This window comes from Anas platyrhynchos, chromosome 1, assembly GCF_047663525.1.
Source record: "Anas platyrhynchos isolate ZD024472 breed Pekin duck chromosome 1, IASCAAS_PekinDuck_T2T, whole genome shotgun sequence".
Lineage (NCBI taxonomy): Eukaryota > Metazoa > Chordata > Aves > Anseriformes > Anatidae > Anas > Anas platyrhynchos.
The window spans coordinates 12,752,578-12,772,507 of NC_092587.1; the positions used below are offsets into that span (position 1 = coordinate 12,752,578).

The window sequence follows — 19,930 nt, forward strand, 5'->3', positions numbered from 1 at the left end:
GAAACCCCCGTGGCACACTTAAATTAAGAAATGAGAGAACAGTTCTATGAACTCTCTGACACCCTTCCCTCAACTAAAAATAAATGAATCTACATTTCCAGATTTCTTGATAACATCGTGGCTATCTGTATATATGCACACCTGGTTGCTCCGACTTTGCAGCTGGCCCTGCTTCCAAGTTTGGACACGGTACGTGACTTCCAGAGACCCCTTTCAACCTAAATTGTTCTGTTTACATGTAAAACATTCCCCAGCACGACACAGCAATGCATTATAACCCTCATTATAACTAGGGATTGCAACTAGGATTCCCTTATAGGCAATTTATTATGCTTTTTGCATTGCTTTCACAAATCTGAGGTTCATTTCTTCACGTAGTTAACTGTTTCCTCCGCACCCGCTTCCACAGACCTTTACAAGCAGCAGCACAACAAACTCAAAGAAGGAAACGTGACGCTGAACGCTTCCAAAGCCTCTCCTTTTTGACCACTATTGAAGAGTTAGTGGTGGCCAGCTGTCCTTGGACAGGCAGGACGAGCAGCACTCCAGCATAGGTATCCCAAGAGCTTTGCTTCCTTCATAAAACAGAAAATAACGTTTTAAAAAAATAATAATAATAAAAAACCAAGCAGGGCTGCACTGTTCTGTGGGCAGAAGCAGTGACTGATCTGTGGCTGTTGCTGCTAACAAGCATCCCAGAAGCCCCACTCCACCCGCTGCCCAGCTCGGTGTGCAACCAGGAGCCACTCCGGTCCTGAAGCACCACGTAACCTCTGTCTCCTGGTGGGAATGTTACTTTGGGTCAACACTTGCCAAGAGTTTCACAAAAACTTGTCACTCTGCAGGCACTTAATGTCTTTCAGTTGCCCTTAAACTTGGTAGTGCCATCTGACAGACTAAAGGAGGCATTCAAACAGCAGAAGACCAACAAAGAAAATAGTTGCAGAGGTCTTGTGCCCTTAGAAAAGCCCAGCCAAAAATGTACGCAAACTCAGGTCCCGAATCTGCAGAGCATGCCATTTGTTACAGACACAACTCCCTCAAAGACCCCAAACCACCTGTGAATGTCATCACACTCACTCATGAGAGACCTGAGAAAAGGAAAATAAATGATACCTCATTCTTTCACAACGTTTCTACTACAAGGAGTAAGACACGATCTTAGAAAAGGCACGGGAAGAGAGCATACACACCTGGGGAGACCTGGGACAGAACTGATGTCCACTGCTTTCCAGTGACCCCTGCCAGCTACAACGGGAACAGCACTGCTCAGCTCCAGGAGCCGCCGCAGCCACCAACCTGCTCCCACACAGCCACCAAAGCCTCTTCACCTCGTCCACACGCTCCTCAAAGCACAGCAAGAACCTGTGTCTCGCTCTGAAGCTCTCCCAGAACCCACACCGCTATTTGGGCAGCCGTGGGTGCAGCTGGGCTGAACGTCGGGGCGAGATGAGCCAACTGCTTCGGGAGAACTGACTCGCCCGTCTCATTCCATGTAATGAGAGAGGAAAAACATCCTACTGCAAACACTGGATTCAACCAAGCAGGTTTCCAAATTCTGTTTCAGATGACTCAGAGTCTATTTTGCCCTTTCTAATATTTATACCCAGAACACAAACATACGTTGGCACCAAAACATAGCAACAGAAAATCCAACTGCATAAATGTTCCTCTTTAAAAGGGGATCAGGACCTTAAACGCACCGCTCCCAAGCGCTGCTCTCAACCTTCGCTGGCAGAAATGAAAATTGTTTGCGAATACTGTGCAGGAGAGCTCTGGGGGGAGAAAAAACCATCAGAAGTGACAGAAGTATGATGTGCGTACGTACACCAGCTCGTAAACACCTTACTAGAACAAAAATAAGGCTTCTCAGAAAAGGATTATCTTTCCCAGGGAATCACAAAGGAAGAGGCAAATCAAAGGAGATGGCTAAAACCTTCCAAGCTCCAGAAATAGCCAAATCCACAGAGCTATTTATAACCCAGAGCTTTACTCGCTAAATGCTTTTAGCCTCCAACCCCAGCAAAACAAAATCACCTCGCACCAAGCCGCACGCGACAGGAACGTGTCCTCCTGCCACCGAGCGACCGTCCTAACCACGGCCCAAGACACCGGGGCTGCCTGGCGAGGATTAGCAGGTTATTTCAAGCACTGCACTTCTCCCTGATAAAACAGACACTGCCAGCTGTTTATCAGCATCAACAGGAAGATGTAAGTGGGCAAATTACCGATGACACACACCATTCCTATTAGAGACGTGGTGCGCCCAAACCCCGGCACGAGCTGCGTTTGCTGCGGGGCCGTTTCATCGGGAAGAATGTCACAACTTTAATTAACGCCCTTGCAACAAGTCGGGTTTTCCAATTAATTACTTTCTTCGGTTAATTATGTCGCAGATGGGCAAGACGCTGGCAGATTTGGAACGAAACAAGGTGGTGGCATGGCTTCTCAAGCGACCAGCGGTGTGTAAAGGCTGTAAAGGATGGAGGGACGAGCACAGGGCTTAAGGCTGAGGGCTCTGAGTGTTGCTTCACCTGATGCACTGGAGCTGTGCACGCTCGGGGTGTGCGCAGGGCAAAAGCAGCCAACACCTGGAGGGCTCTGCTACCTGTAACCATCCCCCCCAGCGCTCTCGCCTTTGTTTCTCACAGGAAAAAAAAATATTAATAAATAAATAAATAGCAAGTGAAGAACTTAGCAGGAAACAACACGACGGAGGGAAACGCTGAGGCACAGCCCGGGCGTTGGGCTCCCAGGTAAAGGCGGGCACGGCGTGAGGGGCGGGGGGAATAAAAGGGTAATAAAAAGGGCAGGGGGGGAGAGGGAAGGGGCCGAAAGGCAGCCGAGGGGAGGGGTGCTGGGATGGAGGGGCCGGAATTGAGGGGCTGAGGGGGGGCGAGGGGCTGAGGGGGCTGAGCCCGCCCTCCCCCCCCCACCGCCACCCTCCCCTCACGGCCGGGCCGGGCCGGGGGAGGCCGCGGGCCTCAACCCACCGCCGCCGTGCGGGCCCCCGCTGAGGGGCCACGGGGTCGGGCCCTTCCCCAGCCCCTTTCCCCATCCCACCCCGGTCCCATCACGGCCCCCCCGGGCGAAGGAGGCGGCCGCGGCTCCCCCCTGAGGCTGAGGGGATTTGGGGGGGGGGGGGGGTCCCGAGCTTACCGCCTGCCCGGCGCCGCGCCTCGGCACCGCTCGGCTCCGTTCGGCTCCGCTCGGGTCCGCTCGGCTCCCTTCGGGTCCGTTCGGCTCCGTCCGGCACCGCTCGGGTCCGGTTCGGGTCCGCTCGGCTCCGCCAACGGCAGCGCGGGGAGCGCGAGACTGAGAGGAGGCAACAGCTGTGGGGGGCGGGGGGGAGCGAGGCGCGCGCCGCGGAGGGGGCGGGGCCGCGGCACCTCAGCCGTGCAGTCCCCGCCCACTCCGGGGGGAGTGAGTGGCGGCGGTGCTGTCCAATCAGAAAAGGGGGTGGGTGGGGTTGTGGTTGATGGGCGGTTCGTAATGGTGTGGGGTGATAGGCAGGGGAAAAGACGAATGGGCGGTGAGGAGGAGGGAGTGGGGCGGGATGAAAGGAGAGGCGCAGCCAACCGCGAGCGGGCAGCGCCGCCGTGACGGGCCTGTCCGCAAACAGAGTGGCGGGAGGCGGGCTCTATGTCGAGCGGTCCAATGACAGCGCGGGGAGGCGTGATGAGCGTGCGCGCTGCCCAATGGCGGGGCGGGACGCTGCGCGGAGCTGCGTGCGGCCTGCGGGGCCCGGCCGGGACGGGACGGGTCGGGCTGCGACGGGCCCTGCCCCTGCGGTAGGTGCCGAGGGGACCCCGGGGCGGGGGCGCGCCCTGTGAGGGGTCTGAGGGGAGAGGCGGGAAACGGGGGAAATAAGGGAAAATAGAAGAAAATAGCGAAAAATAGTGGGGAAACGGGGGAAGTACGGGGGAAATGAGGGAAAATAGAGGGGTATATGGGGGAAAATAGAGGGGTAAAGGGGAAAATAGGAGGGAAGTAGGGGGGAAATGGGGAAAATAGGGGGAAGAATGAGGGAAATTGGGGAAAAAGGGGGAAATAAGGGCAGAGATGAGGAAGAATAGAGGAAACATGAGGAAAATAGGAGAGGAAGTGGGGAAAATAGAGAGAAAAGGGGAAAATAGATGGATAAAGTGGAGAAGTAGGGAAAAATAGGGGGAAAAAGAGGGGAAATAGGGATAATAGAGGGGGAAAAGGGGAAAGTAAAGGGAAAGTAAGGAAAGTAGGGGAGAAAAGAGGGAGATGGGAGAAAATAGGGTGGAAAACAAAAGAGAAATTGGGAAATAAGAGGGAAAATGGGGCCCAGCCGAGCAGCAGAAGGGCTCTGAGGGCCCCCGGGGCCGTTCCCGGGTTCGGTTCCCCTGCAGACCACTCAGTGCATCCCGTAATTAACCTGCAGCGCTGTGTAATTGGGCTCCCCCCTCCTGAAGTTAGTCAAGCACCAGGCAAGGCTTATGTTTAAGCTTGTCAGTCAGCTGTTACTGTAGGGCTGAGCACTTGGTTAGCTCCTCTGCTTTGTTTTTCCCTTCTGAAGGGGCTCTAATTAGCTCCTGGGGCATTCTGGTTATCTGGAGCATCCCGCCGAGGTCGGTAACGGTGCTGGGGCCGTGCTCCTCATTACTGATAAAACTCCACTTGCTGCTAATTACAGGAGGCCTGTAAGGAGCTGACAGCTTTTTTAGTTCTGCACCCTGCCTTTGACATTGCTTCTTCACAGAAGAACTGGTTCAGGCTTGTACCAAATTTGCATCCCTCTCCCAACGCGAATGGCTTCTTGGGATGGCTGCCTCCAGCTGGGAGCCCGCACATCCCCTTCTGCTTGGCCAGCAAAACGTGGTCAAGTGCTCTGTGTGATCAGACCTTCATCTCTACGCCAGCTGCATCCCCAGCTGTCAGTTTGTAGTTTTCTAGCTTCCTGTACTTGGGGTACAGGGCTATAAGACCTCAAAAGTACCCTTGGATTTTTTGAGTTTGCATCCTCAAAATGTAAAATCAAATGGAGCTTTGCAGTTCCTGTCGCATTGAGCAGGTACGTCTCCTGATTAGGTCAGGGAAAGGCAATATAACATCCCCTGCTGAGGTTTTTGTCTGTGCTTTTTAAAGTTGTGTTATTAAGTGTTCTGAACAACTAAGAAAATTGAAAATCCTCTCATGAAGTGAGCAACCTTCAAATTGAGTAGCCCCATCTAATACACCGTCAGTAGCTTTCATTTTTCCCCAGAGACAGCTGATAGCCCCTTCTTTGAGTGTCGATCACCTGATACTTCTGAGAGTGTTGAATTCTTTCCAGGCACAAGTTTCCAGCCTGTTTCTTTGGTTTCTCCTTTCTCCAGTTTGCTAATGAGAGATTCTCCTTCATGTACTATCTGTAGCAATGATTGCTAGAACTTTTTCTGGAACGTTTTGATGAAAGGATTGCTGAAACAGATTCAGGTCACTGCTGTCTTTACTGTAGCCACAGACTTTTACTCCAGGATACTGGAAATGTTACCAAAGTGCAGGAAATGCTTAAAGCGGGTCATAGTAATTGTTCTGTAATCCTCTCTGCCAGCTGTTTTAGGTGTGTTCCTACGGTGAGAAAAGAGCAACGCTATCTAAACTTCCTTCTAATTTTTCAGCTTAATAGCAATTAACTCCTGTGCAAAGGTCACTGCTCAGCTCCACCCCTCCAATGAGGATGGGGTCTCAGTTCCACCTCTCCAGTAACTGCCTTTCCTCAGACCTTGTGGCAATCCAAGCAGAACAGAGACACTGAAAAGTAAACTGCACAAATACCAAACTTCTTTTTTATTCTAGTTCAGCTCAAGGAACTGGCCTGAGTTGGGGTCACCTAGGTGCCAGAGGGAGGAGATGCGCTTACAGCAACCCCAGCTTTGGTTAGTTTAGGCTTGGCTGGATCTCTGCAATAAGAGAAATCCCACTGCTTTTTTCAAAATCTAATCTGACCCAGCCTGAACAAAACAGTAGGGCTGTTGAGCTGTGTATCAAGAGGCAGGTTGCAGCTGTGGGGTGGTGTTAGAGGTGCACAGATCTGTTATCCCCCAGCGGCACCTCCTAACCAGCTGAGCCAGCAGCAGACGCTTCCCTGCATCTGGTTGTGATGTTTGAGTACAAGCCAGGTTCAATGTGCTAATCTGGGGGAAAAAATCCTAATCAAGTTAAAAAGAAAACACTGCTAACAGTTTTCTGCCTGATCAGGAAGTTGAATAGGCATCATCATGTGGGGTTGCTGATGCTCGCAACGGAGAAGGCAGGAGGCAGGGCTGGTCCAGCCCTTCTGGCAGCCCGTGACAGTCGGGCACTGCAAGCAAGCTGCTCTTCTGAAGTGACCTAAATACTTTGTCCTCTGGAACCAGTCAAAGTTCAGGTTCTTATTCAAGTGGAACTATAGGAGTGGTGTTCTAGAATTAATTTTTATCAAACTTGTGAAAAAAAAAAACTCAAGTGTTTAAAATAGTTGTTGAAGGCACCTGTTTTAGTGCTGTGTCACTGCCATGCAATTGCCCATCTTTGTAGCAATTAATAAGATCACAGTTCTTCCTGCGTTAAAGTTGGTACTTAAAGCTTGTAGCAGAATCCTTCTGGCAGACGCGATCGTCAGTGTCTTTCATTTAGGCATGTAAAAACTTTTATGACTGTAATGGCAGATAGATACTTGTGTCTGTTTTTCTTCTGTCATGACTACATCGAAATTTAAATGCGCTACCAAGCCACTAAGATGATTTGGCTGAAGCAGAATCAGTCAGTGTCTGCACACTTGAGATACTTGCCAAAAAAGCAAATGTTATCCTGAATTTTTAGTATTTTAAGGCTGTTGTTGAATAGTAGGTTGTAGTTAGTAGTGCTTTCTGGCTCAGTTTCAGACCGGGTCACTTCAGCTGTAGACATTAGGGTCTTTCAGATAGTTTGTTACTTGTACTTGTTAGCTGGCTTGTACATTAGTGTGATTATTTATTATGGACGGGGAAGTGCTAGCTTGACTTTCAAGTATTAACTATGAGTAATGGAGGAAAATAGATCTGAACAAATTCTCAGAATACAAAAATCCCTAAATGAGTTTGACAGCTAGTTTGGGTTCCAAGCATCACTTGTTCCAAACGGAGTGGGGGGTTCTGCAGCTGCCTGAGGGCACTCGATGTTGATGGTGGGTGGAACCAGCACAGGGGAATGGGAGTTAAGCAAGAAATGCTAGGACACAGAGCATGTAGCTAATGTGGAAGGGGTGGGAAGGCAAGAAATTGGCCAGCTTTACAGATTATGCCTCATGGTTGATACTGTGACATCTTCTGATGCCTGCCCCCCTGTTTTTTGGTGTTCTTAGGTTGTTGCTGACCACAGGAAGACTTCCTCTCAAAGCTGTTTAAATGAGAATGTCCCTGGCGCAAAGAGTACTACTGACATGGCTTTTTACGTTGCTCTTCCTGATCATGCTGGTGCTGAAGTTGGATGAGAAAGCACCGTGGAACTGGTTCCTCATTTTCATTCCAGTCTGGATATTTGATACTATCCTCCTGGTTATGTTAATTGTAAAAATGGCCGGCCGCTGCAAGTCTGGCTTTGACCCTCGCAACGGCTCGCAGAACATCAAGAAAAAAGCCTGGTACCTCATCGCAATGCTGCTCAAGTTAGCCTTCTGCCTTGCCCTCTGCGCTAAACTGCAGCAATTCACCACGATGAAACTAGCCTATGTATTTATCCCCTTGTGGGCCTTGCTTATTGGGGGTATGGTCGAACTTGGATATAATATCTTCTATGTACGAAGAGACTAAGCTGTATGGGGTGTTCAGCCCTGAGACTGGTACCGAACTGCTGGATTATTAGCTCTGCCACAAATGTGATCTCTAGAACAGCACATAAGGAAATGCTCTGGAGACTTCATCTAAACGAGGCTGGAGACCAAAAGTAGACTTGTTCTTTTTTTTTTTTTATTTTAAAATGGTCATACATGCTCTTGTAAATAAAAGTATTTGTTCAACATTAGGTGTTCTAATAAGGTGGTTTTGTTACACAGAATAAAACTTAACCTCTTCACATGCAGGTGGATCTCAAAAGGAACCGCAGCTGTTCCAGCCCAGAGCAGGCAGCATGTAGCACTTCCTTACACGGATTACCCTCAGTTTTCTTATTTATGCTGTCATCAAGAAATAACCAGGTAAGGCTGCTTTCTATGATGTGCTAAATTTTCTGTAAGAATCAGTAACAACTGAAAGCTACCACCAAGAGCAAAAAAGGTATAAAGTGACACAGCATCTTCTTTTTGATGGTGAAAATCCTCTTCCAGTGCAGAAAGTTGTGTTTTTTTAACTGCTGCCACATAGGCAAACAGTACATTTACCTAGAGAAAATAGTAACTGAACCATGCCAGCAAGTTTATATTCAGAGGGGAAAAAAGGGAGCACAGTGATTATGATTGACTTTCCAAGTGAAAAGTTGTCACTTTTCTAAGAGACTGAAGCTGCTGGGTGGGTCCTGTAATGTGTTCGTGCCAGCAAAAGTGGTGCTTTAACAAGAAAGATGGGTTTTAGTGCTGTAGTGTGTTAAGGCCCTGGAGGTAAAGCCTTGGCTTTTTGGAGCAAACGGACTTGATCAAGTAACAAGTGCAACAAAAGGAATTTTTGGGAAGAGCTGGAACGAGAAGCCTGTTTGGGGGCTGCAAGTGCTCTCCTGGGAGTCAGGATAGCAAGTTCTAACATCTAGGGCATAATGAACACGCCTGCTGAAAATAGGGATTCATTTACATTTCCTGTGTGTAACGCAAAGAGCCAGGGAAAAACTGCCGATGGTAACAGGAACTGACTAGATCAAAGCGTCTTGTTCATAAAATTTTAATTAGCTGCACTCAGCTGGAGCTGTCCTTTATAAAGGAAAGGTCCTTGACTGTAGATTTTTTGCTTACTCTTCAATCACACAGACAGACATAAAAACATAGGAAGCAGCTGTCAGAGACCACTGAAGCGACTTTGAGGAAAGCCTGTTCCAGACTAAGGTAAGGGATCTTGATTTAGAACTTCAGGTACCAAATGGTTTTTAGAAAGGACCTAACTTGAGGCTGCTGCAGTGTGGTTGTCTGTCCTGCCTTGCTAACAGGGAAACCAAGGGATGACAAAGAAAAAAACAACTCTAATCCTTAGCTGTTAAAAGAGCTGTAAAAAGTCGCAAAGTACCTACAATAAAATCAACACCAACTTCTGCTAAGCAAATCTCTGTGCTCAGTCCCAGTTTACAAGCATCACAATTTACAGGGAGATGAAATTTTACAGGGAGATAAAATGAATTCTTCCTTCAAATAGAAGAATAGAAAAAAAAATCACTTTCAGTCTTTAGTAGCAACATTTCTTTGTGGGAGGCAGATCTGGGCGCTGCTTAGCTCTGAGAAACCTTCAGCAGTTGCTATGTGTTTGGTATCAACGCTCGCCCACCGAAGAACAGGCTTCCTGTGTCATCTTTGTTAACTTTAAGCTAAACCAGCACCTGGGAGTAGGATCAGCTGGGGGCACTGGGGAGGAGGAAGGGCATTCACCCCGGTGCAAGGTCTTGGGCCTGGTAGCTATAGGAAATGAGAGAAAAGCATATGTAAACACACAGCCGTGCACTTACATTAGATGTGGGGCATAGAGAATATCTTTGATCTGTACACCAAACCCAGCCCTCCTCCACCATACGTCCCGCGGCTGGCAAGCTGCACTTCCTGTGAGATGTTCACTGGGTGCCTGAACAGATGATGGAGAAGTGAAAGGGTTGCGAAGACCCCCTCTGCTCAAGGCTAACTCCTCTTTACCACTTCACAAGCGCTGCTGCAAACACGAAACAAGCATCTTGGCTAATGTGAGGTGGGCTTAGGCCTGAGTAAGGCTTCATTGGAGAGGGGGTCAGAATGACAAGGGCCTTGCTTATGGTGATTTGTCATGGCACAGCACCAAGCATGAAACTGAGCACCTATGGTCTTTCCACAACTGAGGAATACCACAGAATATGCAAAAAAAAAAAAAAAAAAAAAAAAGCCTTGTTGACGTGATGCCAAAAACCACCCATGCTGCTCAGAAGAGTAGGACAGCCTTCCTCACTCAAAGCGAGGAAGGAATTAACAAATTGTGGTAACTTTGCTGATAGGAGAATAAGAACTAGCCTCTTTAGGACTTCACTGCATATTAGCAAGGTGAGCAGCAAATAGCAACTGTGCCCCCTTTAATAGATCACCTATTTCACAGCTGCAACTCTTATCTGGAAGTTCAGCAGCTCCAGTTCACTAGAACTGAAGATGGTTGTTCTAATTTAAGTAGTTAGTTGTTCCTTATCACTGCTGCCTCTCATTCAACAGAAAAGGATTAACAATTTCAGTGTTGGTTTGTATGATGGTTTTGGTTTTGGTGGGGAGGTGGCTTTAGGGTTTGGGTTTTTTTGAAAAAAAAAAAAAAGTTTTACTTAAAGACCTTGAAATAAACTACTGTGCTGAAGCAGCGGTTTCTTTCTGGTGTCCTACACAAGATAATCTCACTTATCAGAAGATGTTCTTAGGATGCAGCCACTTGGAAGCACTGAACTTGCCCAGTTCTTACAGATACTTCGGTAAGAGGAATATCCCTTTTGATTTGGTGTGTCCCATCAGTTTTAACCTTGACTTAAAACTGCTGCTGTGACACCTTGGTACAATCACTTCTTCTCTTTTGTGATATCAGAACCCCATTCAGAAAGATTTGACAGACTTCACTGTAGTCCACTGTGATCTTTTCAGAAGCTGTTGCAGAAGTTGCAGCTACTCACAATTACCACATTCTCCAAGGCACTGTTTACAGTTGTGAAGCAGAATGAGTACTTCTCACGCTTTTTCTTAAATTTACATCCCATCATTAAATGAAACCAAAAAAAAAAAAAAGGTTTGATAGTGTCAGGAAAAGGGAAAGCTGATGCTGAGCTGGCTTGCACCGATTTGCCAGAAGCAGTCTCCAGGAGGAAGTCACTACCCACTGACCTCATGCACATGAGAACACCTTTTTTCTCAGTTATCCACCTCACACTTGACATGGGGTGTGGAGGAGAGAGCTTTGCCATCTACCAACTTGTTAAGACAAGTGAAAAGCTTGTTCTTACAAAATGAAACAAAATATTTATCGTATGCTGATGATAAATATATATTATCTGTATAATATATATATTGATGGCATATATATGGTGATACACATTCTACATCATTTATTTCTGTTCAAATCATTCATACAAGCTTGAACACTTTGGCATGCACTGTAGATGAGCATCTACTTTTGTCTGATCCAGGAAAATAAATACTCAATGCACATGGGTAAGAGGTCATGAAACTAAGTTTTTCAATTATTTATATTGCTTTTCTTGACTCGTCACCATCTCAGGAGTATGAAGTCTTCTGTTCTTGAAAGATACAGCTGTGTGACAGACATCCCAAACTAACTAAAAATGCCTTAAGAATCTGCATACATGCATTCAGTGTGCTGGTAGGCATGGACAACAATATTCAGAAATAAGATAGCACAGGACTGTTACAGAATCACTCAAGAGATGAAAACAGTACTATTGCTGACAAATACGCAGAGTAATACAGAAGCAGAACTTAAGAGTAACTTCATGGAAATTTTCACATTTGCCCGATATAAAAGTTGGGGTAAAGATTTCTGTTAAAAACTGGGGGTACAAATGGATTTATCAACGTGAGATTTTAATACTCCCACCAACCTGGAATTCTAACAACGTTAGGTAGTATCTATTTTAACACCACTACAGTTTGAGAACAAGTAACATTGCTTTTCAGTAGTAAAGCTCCCAAATAACTTGCATCTCCAGAACTATATCCTTTATATTTATTGGCATGGAAAGCTGAGACACTTTATTTTGTTTTAAACTAAGTTAGAGATCAAAATAACCACACAATATCTGCACTGAGTTAGAAAAAAACAAGTCTGTACCATTTATTGTACCTGTATCATCTGAAGTTTTGGATGGAGTTAGTCTCACACAGGAGCCCTGTACACCTAGAAGGGGTCAGGCTATCACCCAATGATGAAAAGCATTGATCTTGGTGGATTAAGGCAACTTAAGGAACCACTGCAATTGGACACTGCAATATTATTCAATATTAATATATTATCCTTGTACTGAAGTTGGATAAAGAGCAGACAAAAACAGAACACAGCAATGCTGTTTCCTTCAGCCTGCCTTTCCCAACAAACCAACATCACAACCGAATGGCAAATGTAAGAAAACCCTTTTCATTTAGAGTGAAACAACAGCAGAAGAGCCAGAAACAATCATAAATGAGATGTTCTAGTCCTTTGGTACATGGAAACTTCAATCTGATGGCTGACTGAAGGTGACTATGTCAAAATAGGCCATAGCTTTAGCAATGCTGCTTCATGTGGCATTAATTTTCCACACCTGCATCTAATTTGCAAGGTTTTCTTCTTCTTGAGACACTCACTATGGGATACCTTTCTCAGCTAACTGCCCCATTTTGTCCAAACGCAACCAGATTCAAACAAACTGCCACAAAAAGCAGTCTTTATAACACCAGTCTAAACTCTACGAACCATCACATTTTCATTCAGGTGGACTGGAAGTTAATTGGTAAAAGTGAACATATCAAAATAGCTACTGAAAAATAAAACTTGATAAAAATAGAAGCTTTATCTGCTGTTTTAATTGATGTTTGTATCAGGATATAACTGTACACCAAATATTAAAGGACTATTTCGGACTAATGACCTCAGCAGCAGGCTAATCTATCAGCATGACCAGAACACAAGACAACCAGTGTTTACCTGGCACTTCAATACAGCACAGCGCTAAAGCAGAAGAAATATTAGCATCATATTACAGAGCAAAAACAGTGGCCAGAAACTAGTACACGAGGTTTGCAGAGTCCATATCCCTGATGAATAATAGGAACAGCAACCTAGCTACTGTGAAGTCAATCACAGCTTCTGAGTGAGAAGCTGCACACACAACACAGAGCTGTTTGTATTTCTAAGGAAAATGAAATTAGTGAGTCAAAGTTGCCCAGATTTTCTCACGTACGCTGCAAAATCAGTGGGATCTGCACAAAATATCAGTATCACCTATTACAGAGCTTTTAAAGTGCTTTTTGTCCACCTAAATTAGCATTAGTTTAACAAACAAGTAGTAACAGGGACTCACAATCAACTTCAACAGTGCCATTCACAGCAAACTACAAATAAATGAAAATTTGTCCTTCCCATTTCTAGCTTGGACACATTCACAAATGTTAGCAAAAAGGCGCTGGTTTGCCTAAAGACGAGGTTCTCTAAGGATGTGAGCACAAGAAAATGAATGAAATTACACTGGAGAGCCTGCTTGTATCATTTGGTCAGAATGAATACGGCTTTCATCCTGCTAGGGTCAGATGGTAATCTACCACCCCGCTACAGTTTATTTTGCCAATGAGCATAAAGAAAACATGGATCTTTCAGTCAATTCAGCACCCTTATTCACATGCAGATATTAGAAAATAGTCACTTTTCAACAAAGAATGTTTTTCCTGTATTTCTTGGAAGACTCATTCAGTTTTCCAAGTTTGTACTTTTCTGCTGATCCGTTTCACAGCATTCATTTTTTTCCCCATTTCCTATATTATTTGCAACACCAACTTATTTACTGTGCACGTATATTTGCTTAAAAATCAATTTTATTTATCACCAAGAAACTCTTTCACAGATGAATACTTAAATCACCCTCTGAAATAATACTTTATTTCTAATACTAGATAGAATTAATATTTCCATTAAAGATGTATTGAAATATTCACTATAGTAACAAGGAAGGGCAAAATCTGCATGCCAGCAGTACCTGTAATGAAAATGCTGTTTCAGAGTCAATTTGCAGACATTTGGAGGGCTGGAGGATGACAACACCAAGTAACACTTGTATGTAACACATGAAGTCAGTTGCCAGAGAAATGCAAAAGCTCCAGTAATTAAAAGAGGAAAATAAAGTAGCTACCACCTTGAAAGCTATTGGTAGTAACAATGCAGTTCTTTGCTGCCCACAGGTATGGCACCAGCATTTAGGAAAGCATTTCTGGAGTTGTGCACATCGTGTCATGAGCTGGAACACCACTGCAGCACAGGCAATAAGCTTTCAGCAGATTTCTCCAATCTGCAGAAGAACAAGGGCCAAAAGAGGTAAGTGAACCACTGGAGATTTCAGCCGAAGTACCAGCTAACGGGAAGATTTATACACAGCTGAAATCCAGGAGGGGGAAAAAGCAACAAGCAAAGACTAGTTTCAGTACATCAGAAGGCATGAAAGATTTATTGCTGAAGCCCAAGTCTGAATATAAAGCTGTGTGCAGCAGGGAGGGAGGTTATCGCACGGGAGCACTTGAGAGCAAAGACTTTTGGCAGACTAATGAACAATTTGTGAGCTGAACATCTCTGAAGAGGTGCTCCCTCCTAAAGAGGGACCGCCTCAAAATGAATACACCATGGGTAGAGGACAAAAATTGTGTTGTTTTTTTAAAGCAAACCAAGAAGCACATGCTCATATTGCCAGTCAGCCCAGACTATCTGCAGCCTGGAATACAAAGGGAGTTTTGACAGCCATTGGTGATGTTGGAATTATTCATATCCTGTCTACAAGGAATTGTGTCTAGAAACCAGAATCTAGTTTGTCTCAAAAATAAAGCATAAAAATTGTAAGAGCTGCTCCTTGTCTCTCTTAAAATTCTGAAAGTGATGCAAAAAAAAGAAAAAAAGAAAAAAATGGTTGAAGATGCAATGCAGGCAGCTGAAGCAAGTTTTCAGAACCAAGACATACCTGGGCAGAAGTTCAAGGCTGTCTCAGCCAAGACCACTGAGCAGGTTGTCAAATGGAAATTAAATTTTATGTGAAAAGTCATATTTGCTAAGCCATTTTCAAAGGCATTTCTTCAGTCTAGACAGCACCTATGATGCAGAAAGTGGTCTGCCATCAAGTGGGATGTATACATTTTACTAAAACCTGAAAAAAATACTTGGACCAGAATGAATAATGAGCAGATGGATCACCAGCATACTTTTTTCCCCCTCTAAGTCCATTTGTGTGTAAAAGCTTAAAAAAAAAATCAGGATCTATGAAGGCTGGTTTTCAAAAAGCTGCAGCTTCCTACTAACAGATTGAAAAAGCTGCACACTTGCTGAGAATGACTGCCTGCAGCTCTTCCCTGCTCTCACCAGCAGGCACAACAAAAGGGAACAGAAGGCTACATAACCATACGTGTGCTCACAAAGCCAAGGGGATTGTGGTGGCAATTCCCTGATAGTCCAGGGAACACGGTGGGAGCTGAGACCACGTTTCTATCAGGAAGGCTCAAACCCTTCCATGAAACAATTAGTTTTTCACATCTGCACAGGTTGGAGCAGGAACTTACCATGTCACACATGAACCATTTTGCTTGCTCATGGAGCGAGGGGAAAGCAAGATCCCTGAGGCTGCAGAACTGGCAGTAACCTCTTCACCAGCATTACTGACAATAGCAGTAGGATTTAGCCACATTCAAGAGATTTGTTTCTATTGCTTCTCTAATACATAATTATGGCTATGTAGGAGTCATGTTTAGCAATTCAAAAGTTGATTTAATTAATAATTCCTCAACAGACCTATCTTCCATTTAAACACAACAGGGCACACATCAGTTCAATGGCTGATTTTAGGCAGAAGTACAAAGTAACAATCTGAATTTTAACAACCTAGGAACAAGAAACATTTGCAACAAAAAGGGCCTTGAAGTTGAACTAGACATCACCTGGGGAAAAAAAAAAATCACATTGTTCTATTGCTACAATGGAAGCCAGAGTGATCACCAAGTGTATCAGATATTGACAATTAGGATGTAAGGATGTACAACTTTGAGAAAGGTGTAGGGAAAAAATCCCCCCCAAAATGGAGACAGAGGGCTTTAGAAACACCAGGCTTATGCTTTTAAGTTTAAATACTATGTTGAAGGACAGGCTGCAGGGCAGTTTGCTGCTGTTTGTAGCTACCTGAAAAAGAAATATCGTTCAGATGTGTTTGAACTATACAATAATATGTTACACACAATTAAATAAGTTAAATTACAGAGTGTTTGCCATTACCACGTCAGATGCTAGCTAGCCTTGAAATCCTCTTCCCTCAGAACACGGCCTAGGAGAACTGTGGAGGTCCACAGGAACAGAGAGAGGTGAACACTTAACTCCATCACCGCTATCATTCCCCTGATGAAACAACTCTTCCTAACTGGGACTCACAAGGGATCTTCCTACCAGACCACTGCCTTGCACTATCAGCACACAGAACAGTTCAAATCCAAATTTGCCTCAGTGAATTTCAGGTCACTGCTCGAGTTGAGGCTGTTGTAACCATCTAAAAACATTCTTTGACCTAATTTAGTCAGGTAACTCACCAGCAGGTGGAAACTGCTAGACTCGTTTGTTTTGTTGTTGTTGTTTTTTTTTTTTAATGTGAAATGGAACTTTCTTAATCATGGCTTGTGCAGGGGGAGGAGGTAAGCATGAAAAGGAGTTTGCCACCTCGCCCCAGCTCAGAGAGATGCCAGCAGTTGCAGGCAGCACTCCTGGAATCCCCGGTACCCAACCGTACTCCCTGACGTGGGAAGGCTGCGGGTAGCACTTGCCTCTGTTCCACATTACCATCTGGTGACAGTAGTCTGGGGAGTGCCTTCAAAGGTCAGCTGTAAGAAACCCTGTGAAGGGAGGACTGATTCTGCATCCTGACTAATCTTGGTTTACAAAGAATGCCTCAACTCTACCTCTGGCTGCTACAGCTCCTCACGCCACAACGGGGTAAGGGCATCCTATGCTTCAGTGCAGGTAGAAGCAAAACCATTTAGAGAGGCAGTTTAACTGAATTATTTTTTGCAGATCCAAAAATAAAACCAATCTGTTATTATGAACCTTTATTAAGCGGCTCACATTTCAGTATAAATCACACTAAAAAGATCTTTAAAAAAGATATTTACACTACAGTGCTGACACATTTAAAATGAAAAAATTGGTATAAATAAGCTCTATGGAAAAGCCTGGAATTGTCAAAAACAACTCTGGCTCATCTTACAAAAAATATATATGTTAAATGTCAGCTCTACTCTAAAACCTACAACTCAAAATTTTTTAAAGACTTCTTTATGTTAAACCTGCAGTGTTTACAGTGCATCTGGCCCTAAGTGCTTTGATACTTCACAGTTATGGACAGGCACTGAGGAATGTTACAAAGCTACATAACTATTTTCTGTAACAGATGCGAAGGCAAGTCACAAACTTGCCCCACAGAATTTATGAATCTTTACATTATTACATCATTAAGTTTAAAAAGGAATTTAAAACAATATATACAAATTTAGCACAAAAAATCATCTTCTCTTTGTCCGTGCAGTTTTGGATATGATGAACTATGCTGTCTTGTATCATCCGGGTGTATGTGGCTTCCAGGGCATAACTTGCCTTGTAAGTCCTTGTTGGCAGGCTCAAATTTGGAATCCATTTCAAACTTAAACGTCGCCAATTCAATCCGATCCAATCCAGTCTGCACAGCCTGGCCCCTGATGTCATTAGGTGCCACCGTCTTTTCAGCAAGATCGACATTCATGGATTCTTCTTTTATTCGGTGAGATGCAATAGGTTCGTGTTTTATCGGCATAAATTCCTGCTGCAGACACTTGGTCTGCAGAGCATCTGAGAGTTTGGTGTCTTCGGAGGTATTTTTGCTGATCATACAAATTCTGCTGTCAGTCTGAAGTCCGATAACCGAAGACTTGGGGTCTGCAGAGGTCCCTGCTTCAAGAGTACTTGAATTTTGAGAGAGTTCTTCCTCCGAATGGTACAGCTTGAGCCGGATGTGCCAAGCCAAACTGCACACAGCCGAAACTGTTTTGAACTGGTGCACAACATTCCTTGGGATAAAATAAATGTCATTGTCAAATAACTGAATTCTGGCATATCGAATGCCTTCCCTTCTCAGCTGATTAAGTTTTGCGTCATCAACCCACTGGACACACTGGAGGAAAAAGGAAAAAAGGATGAAAACTTTGTTTTATAACTTACAAAGGACACCCACTTAGCTGTTCACAGCATGCTTACCTGTGAGAGCGGAGGCTCATGCAAGTCTAATTGCATTCGCTGAACTACCTCTAAGAAGTCCTCAGCATGAAAACAAATTACATCTTTGGTTATACGAGGCTGCTCAGACCTACATAAAAGTAAGAGTTGCACAGTCAGAAGCTGAAACTAACAAGCTTGCAGATTTTCTTTATTCCCTGTAGCAGGGATAAAGCAAACGAACTAAAAATAAACTCGGCAATTCTATCATAACATATATTTTGGAGAAGAAAGGCTGACTAAAATAGCTAGTTCTCAATCATGAGCTTGTTATACTGATTAAATAAGTTAACAACAATTTCACGTTTATTTTTCATTTTTTACACAAGTGGCAGTAAACGGAGCCACGAACAGTCAGAGCTCAATACTCTGAGCTGACCTCAGCCTGCCTTGCTGCTGACAGATGCTGGACTTACTGTCAGCACTCATCAATGGGGAATATACATCTGCTGCCTCCAAGGACACCATCATACTCATCAGAGCGCTGCTAACATTGCTTAGTATCTTAGTCTCAGACATAATAGATCCGATTCTACATTAATCTGCCATGATGTTAATAAGCGGCAAATGCTGGGCTGGCATCTGCCACAATATCCCCTAAAAAACAACACTAGTACTTGTGTTCACCAGAGAGCTATAAAAGAGCAAAACCTAAACTACGGTTTGTCTCAGTATTCAAACGGAGATAGGAATTCACTTCTTGTCCCACAATATCCCCCTGAAATATTCACTATTTATATCAGAATGCTTCTAGAGGAATTCTCCTGAATCAGTCAGTTAACAAAATGCAAAGGTAGCCACAACCCCTACCGCCTTCTGATCTAAATGCCATACTCCGTTCTTCCACAGGCACACAGAAGATGAAGCTTTGCATGTGTTTGAGGGATGGGGGTTATTTTGTTGGTTTGTTTCCATTTAAAAATCCACGGATAAGACTCCATTTACACAGGACAAAGCTCTTGTTGGAGTTTATAGGTGCATGCTGAAAAGCCAAGTGTTTTTGCAAGGATGGCTTAGCAGCCACTAAGAGCCTGGGTTGTGGCTTTCTCCCTTCTTCCTCCCCAGGGAGGACAAGCACACCATGACCTGCGTGGCTGCTGCACAGGGACATGCAGGGGCTGTGCCAACATCCCCAGAGAGCCGGGCACCCTCCTTCCTCCCCATGGGCACCCAGGACAAGCCCCAAGCGTGGATTCACCCAGTAAAGCAAAACCCTTTGGTACGTGTCAGAATATTTCACAGATATTGGAGCAGTCTTCTCAAAACACACAAGGATCACCACACTCTGTACACACGGTACTATTTATGTCCTAGGAAGCAGGCACTGATGTACGGTTTATGGGGCTTTTTAAACCGAGGAGACATGTTTGTTTAATTTAGGCCTTGACCTCAAAGCAAAAAATAGCTAGCTTGAGGCTATTTTCATGAGAAAAAAAAAAAAGCCTGGAAGTATGCTAGGGAAATCTTTCAAATCACGTATTTTATTTTCAATTTTGCAAAGACTAAAGTTTCTCTTCATTTGGTTCTACATACTCCTGAACAGGTTTTAAGTATTGAAGGCAAAAACCTTAAAGAACCATCTCCCATCAATGAGATCAAAATATTAGCTGCATTAACCTCCTTTTTACAATGCAGCTATATACAGTTATGTTTTCATAGTAAATGTTTTTAAAAGATGATTTACATTAGGCAAGAATATGTACCTACGTCTGGAGTCAGCATCACTTGAAAATGAGGTGAAGAACCAACACTGATGTATGTACAAAGAGCATTCACATGCTAAAAGACTTCAACCCAAAGCA

At 44.4% G+C, this 19,930-nt stretch overlaps 3 protein-coding genes across 13 annotated transcripts in view; 1 reads left to right on the forward strand and 2 right to left on the reverse strand.

Annotated features, from left to right (window-relative positions):
* Positions 1-3,316, reverse strand: part of PHTF2 (putative homeodomain transcription factor 2) — a 66,250-nt gene extending 62,934 nt beyond the window's left edge. For 5 of the 6 annotated variants that reach the window (XM_027459701.3, XM_027459682.3, XM_027459694.3 and 2 more), the window contains exon 1: positions 3,160-3,316. The gene's annotated coding sequence lies outside the window, so the exon portion shown is untranslated. Of the gene's footprint in view, positions 1-1,193; positions 1,443-3,159 lie in introns of those variants that run through there. The other variant, XM_021268263.4, reaches the window with a different exon arrangement.
* Positions 3,317-3,638: 322 nt separating this feature from the next.
* Positions 3,639-14,272, forward strand: TMEM60 (transmembrane protein 60). Of its 5 annotated transcripts, XR_005266576.2 has the most exons (5): positions 3,639-3,791; positions 7,334-7,914; positions 8,051-8,164; positions 8,924-8,998; positions 14,045-14,272. XR_005266576.2 is itself a non-coding variant. In XM_038180947.2 (3 exons), the coding sequence occupies exon 3, from the start codon at positions 7,377-7,379 to the stop codon at positions 7,779-7,781; it is 405 nt and encodes a 134-aa protein (XP_038036875.1). In that variant the 5' UTR covers positions 3,692-3,791; positions 4,664-5,041; positions 7,334-7,376; the 3' UTR covers positions 7,782-7,992. The 5 variants fall into 5 exon arrangements, 3 of the variants coding, with proteins under 3 accessions (XP_038036868.1, XP_038036875.1, XP_071886070.1); XR_005266577.2 differs by lacking the exon at positions 8,924-8,998; XM_038180947.2 differs by lacking the exons at positions 8,051-8,164; positions 8,924-8,998; positions 14,045-14,272 and adding an exon at positions 4,664-5,041 and having other exon boundaries at positions 3,692-3,791; positions 7,334-7,992.
* The window catches only part of RSBN1L (round spermatid basic protein 1 like), a 53,748-nt gene continuing 46,474 nt past the window's right edge, over positions 12,657-19,930 (reverse strand). Inside the window, exons 7-8 of one of the 2 annotated variants that reach the window (XM_027459646.3) lie at positions 18,111-18,219; positions 12,657-18,027 (exon numbers count right to left, since the gene is read on the reverse strand). In XM_027459646.3, coding sequence (XP_027315447.1) covers positions 17,371-18,027; positions 18,111-18,219 — 766 coding nt within the window. In that variant the 3' untranslated portion in view covers positions 12,657-17,370. The remainder of the gene's footprint in view (positions 18,028-18,110; positions 18,220-19,930) is intronic. The other variant, XM_027459654.3, reaches the window with a different exon arrangement.

Bases quoted from the DNA above. Each gene is read 5' to 3' on its own strand.
- TMEM60 (XM_038180940.2), top strand. From the start codon at position 7,377: ATGAGAATGTCCCTGGCGCAAAGAGTACTACTGACATGGCTTTTTACG.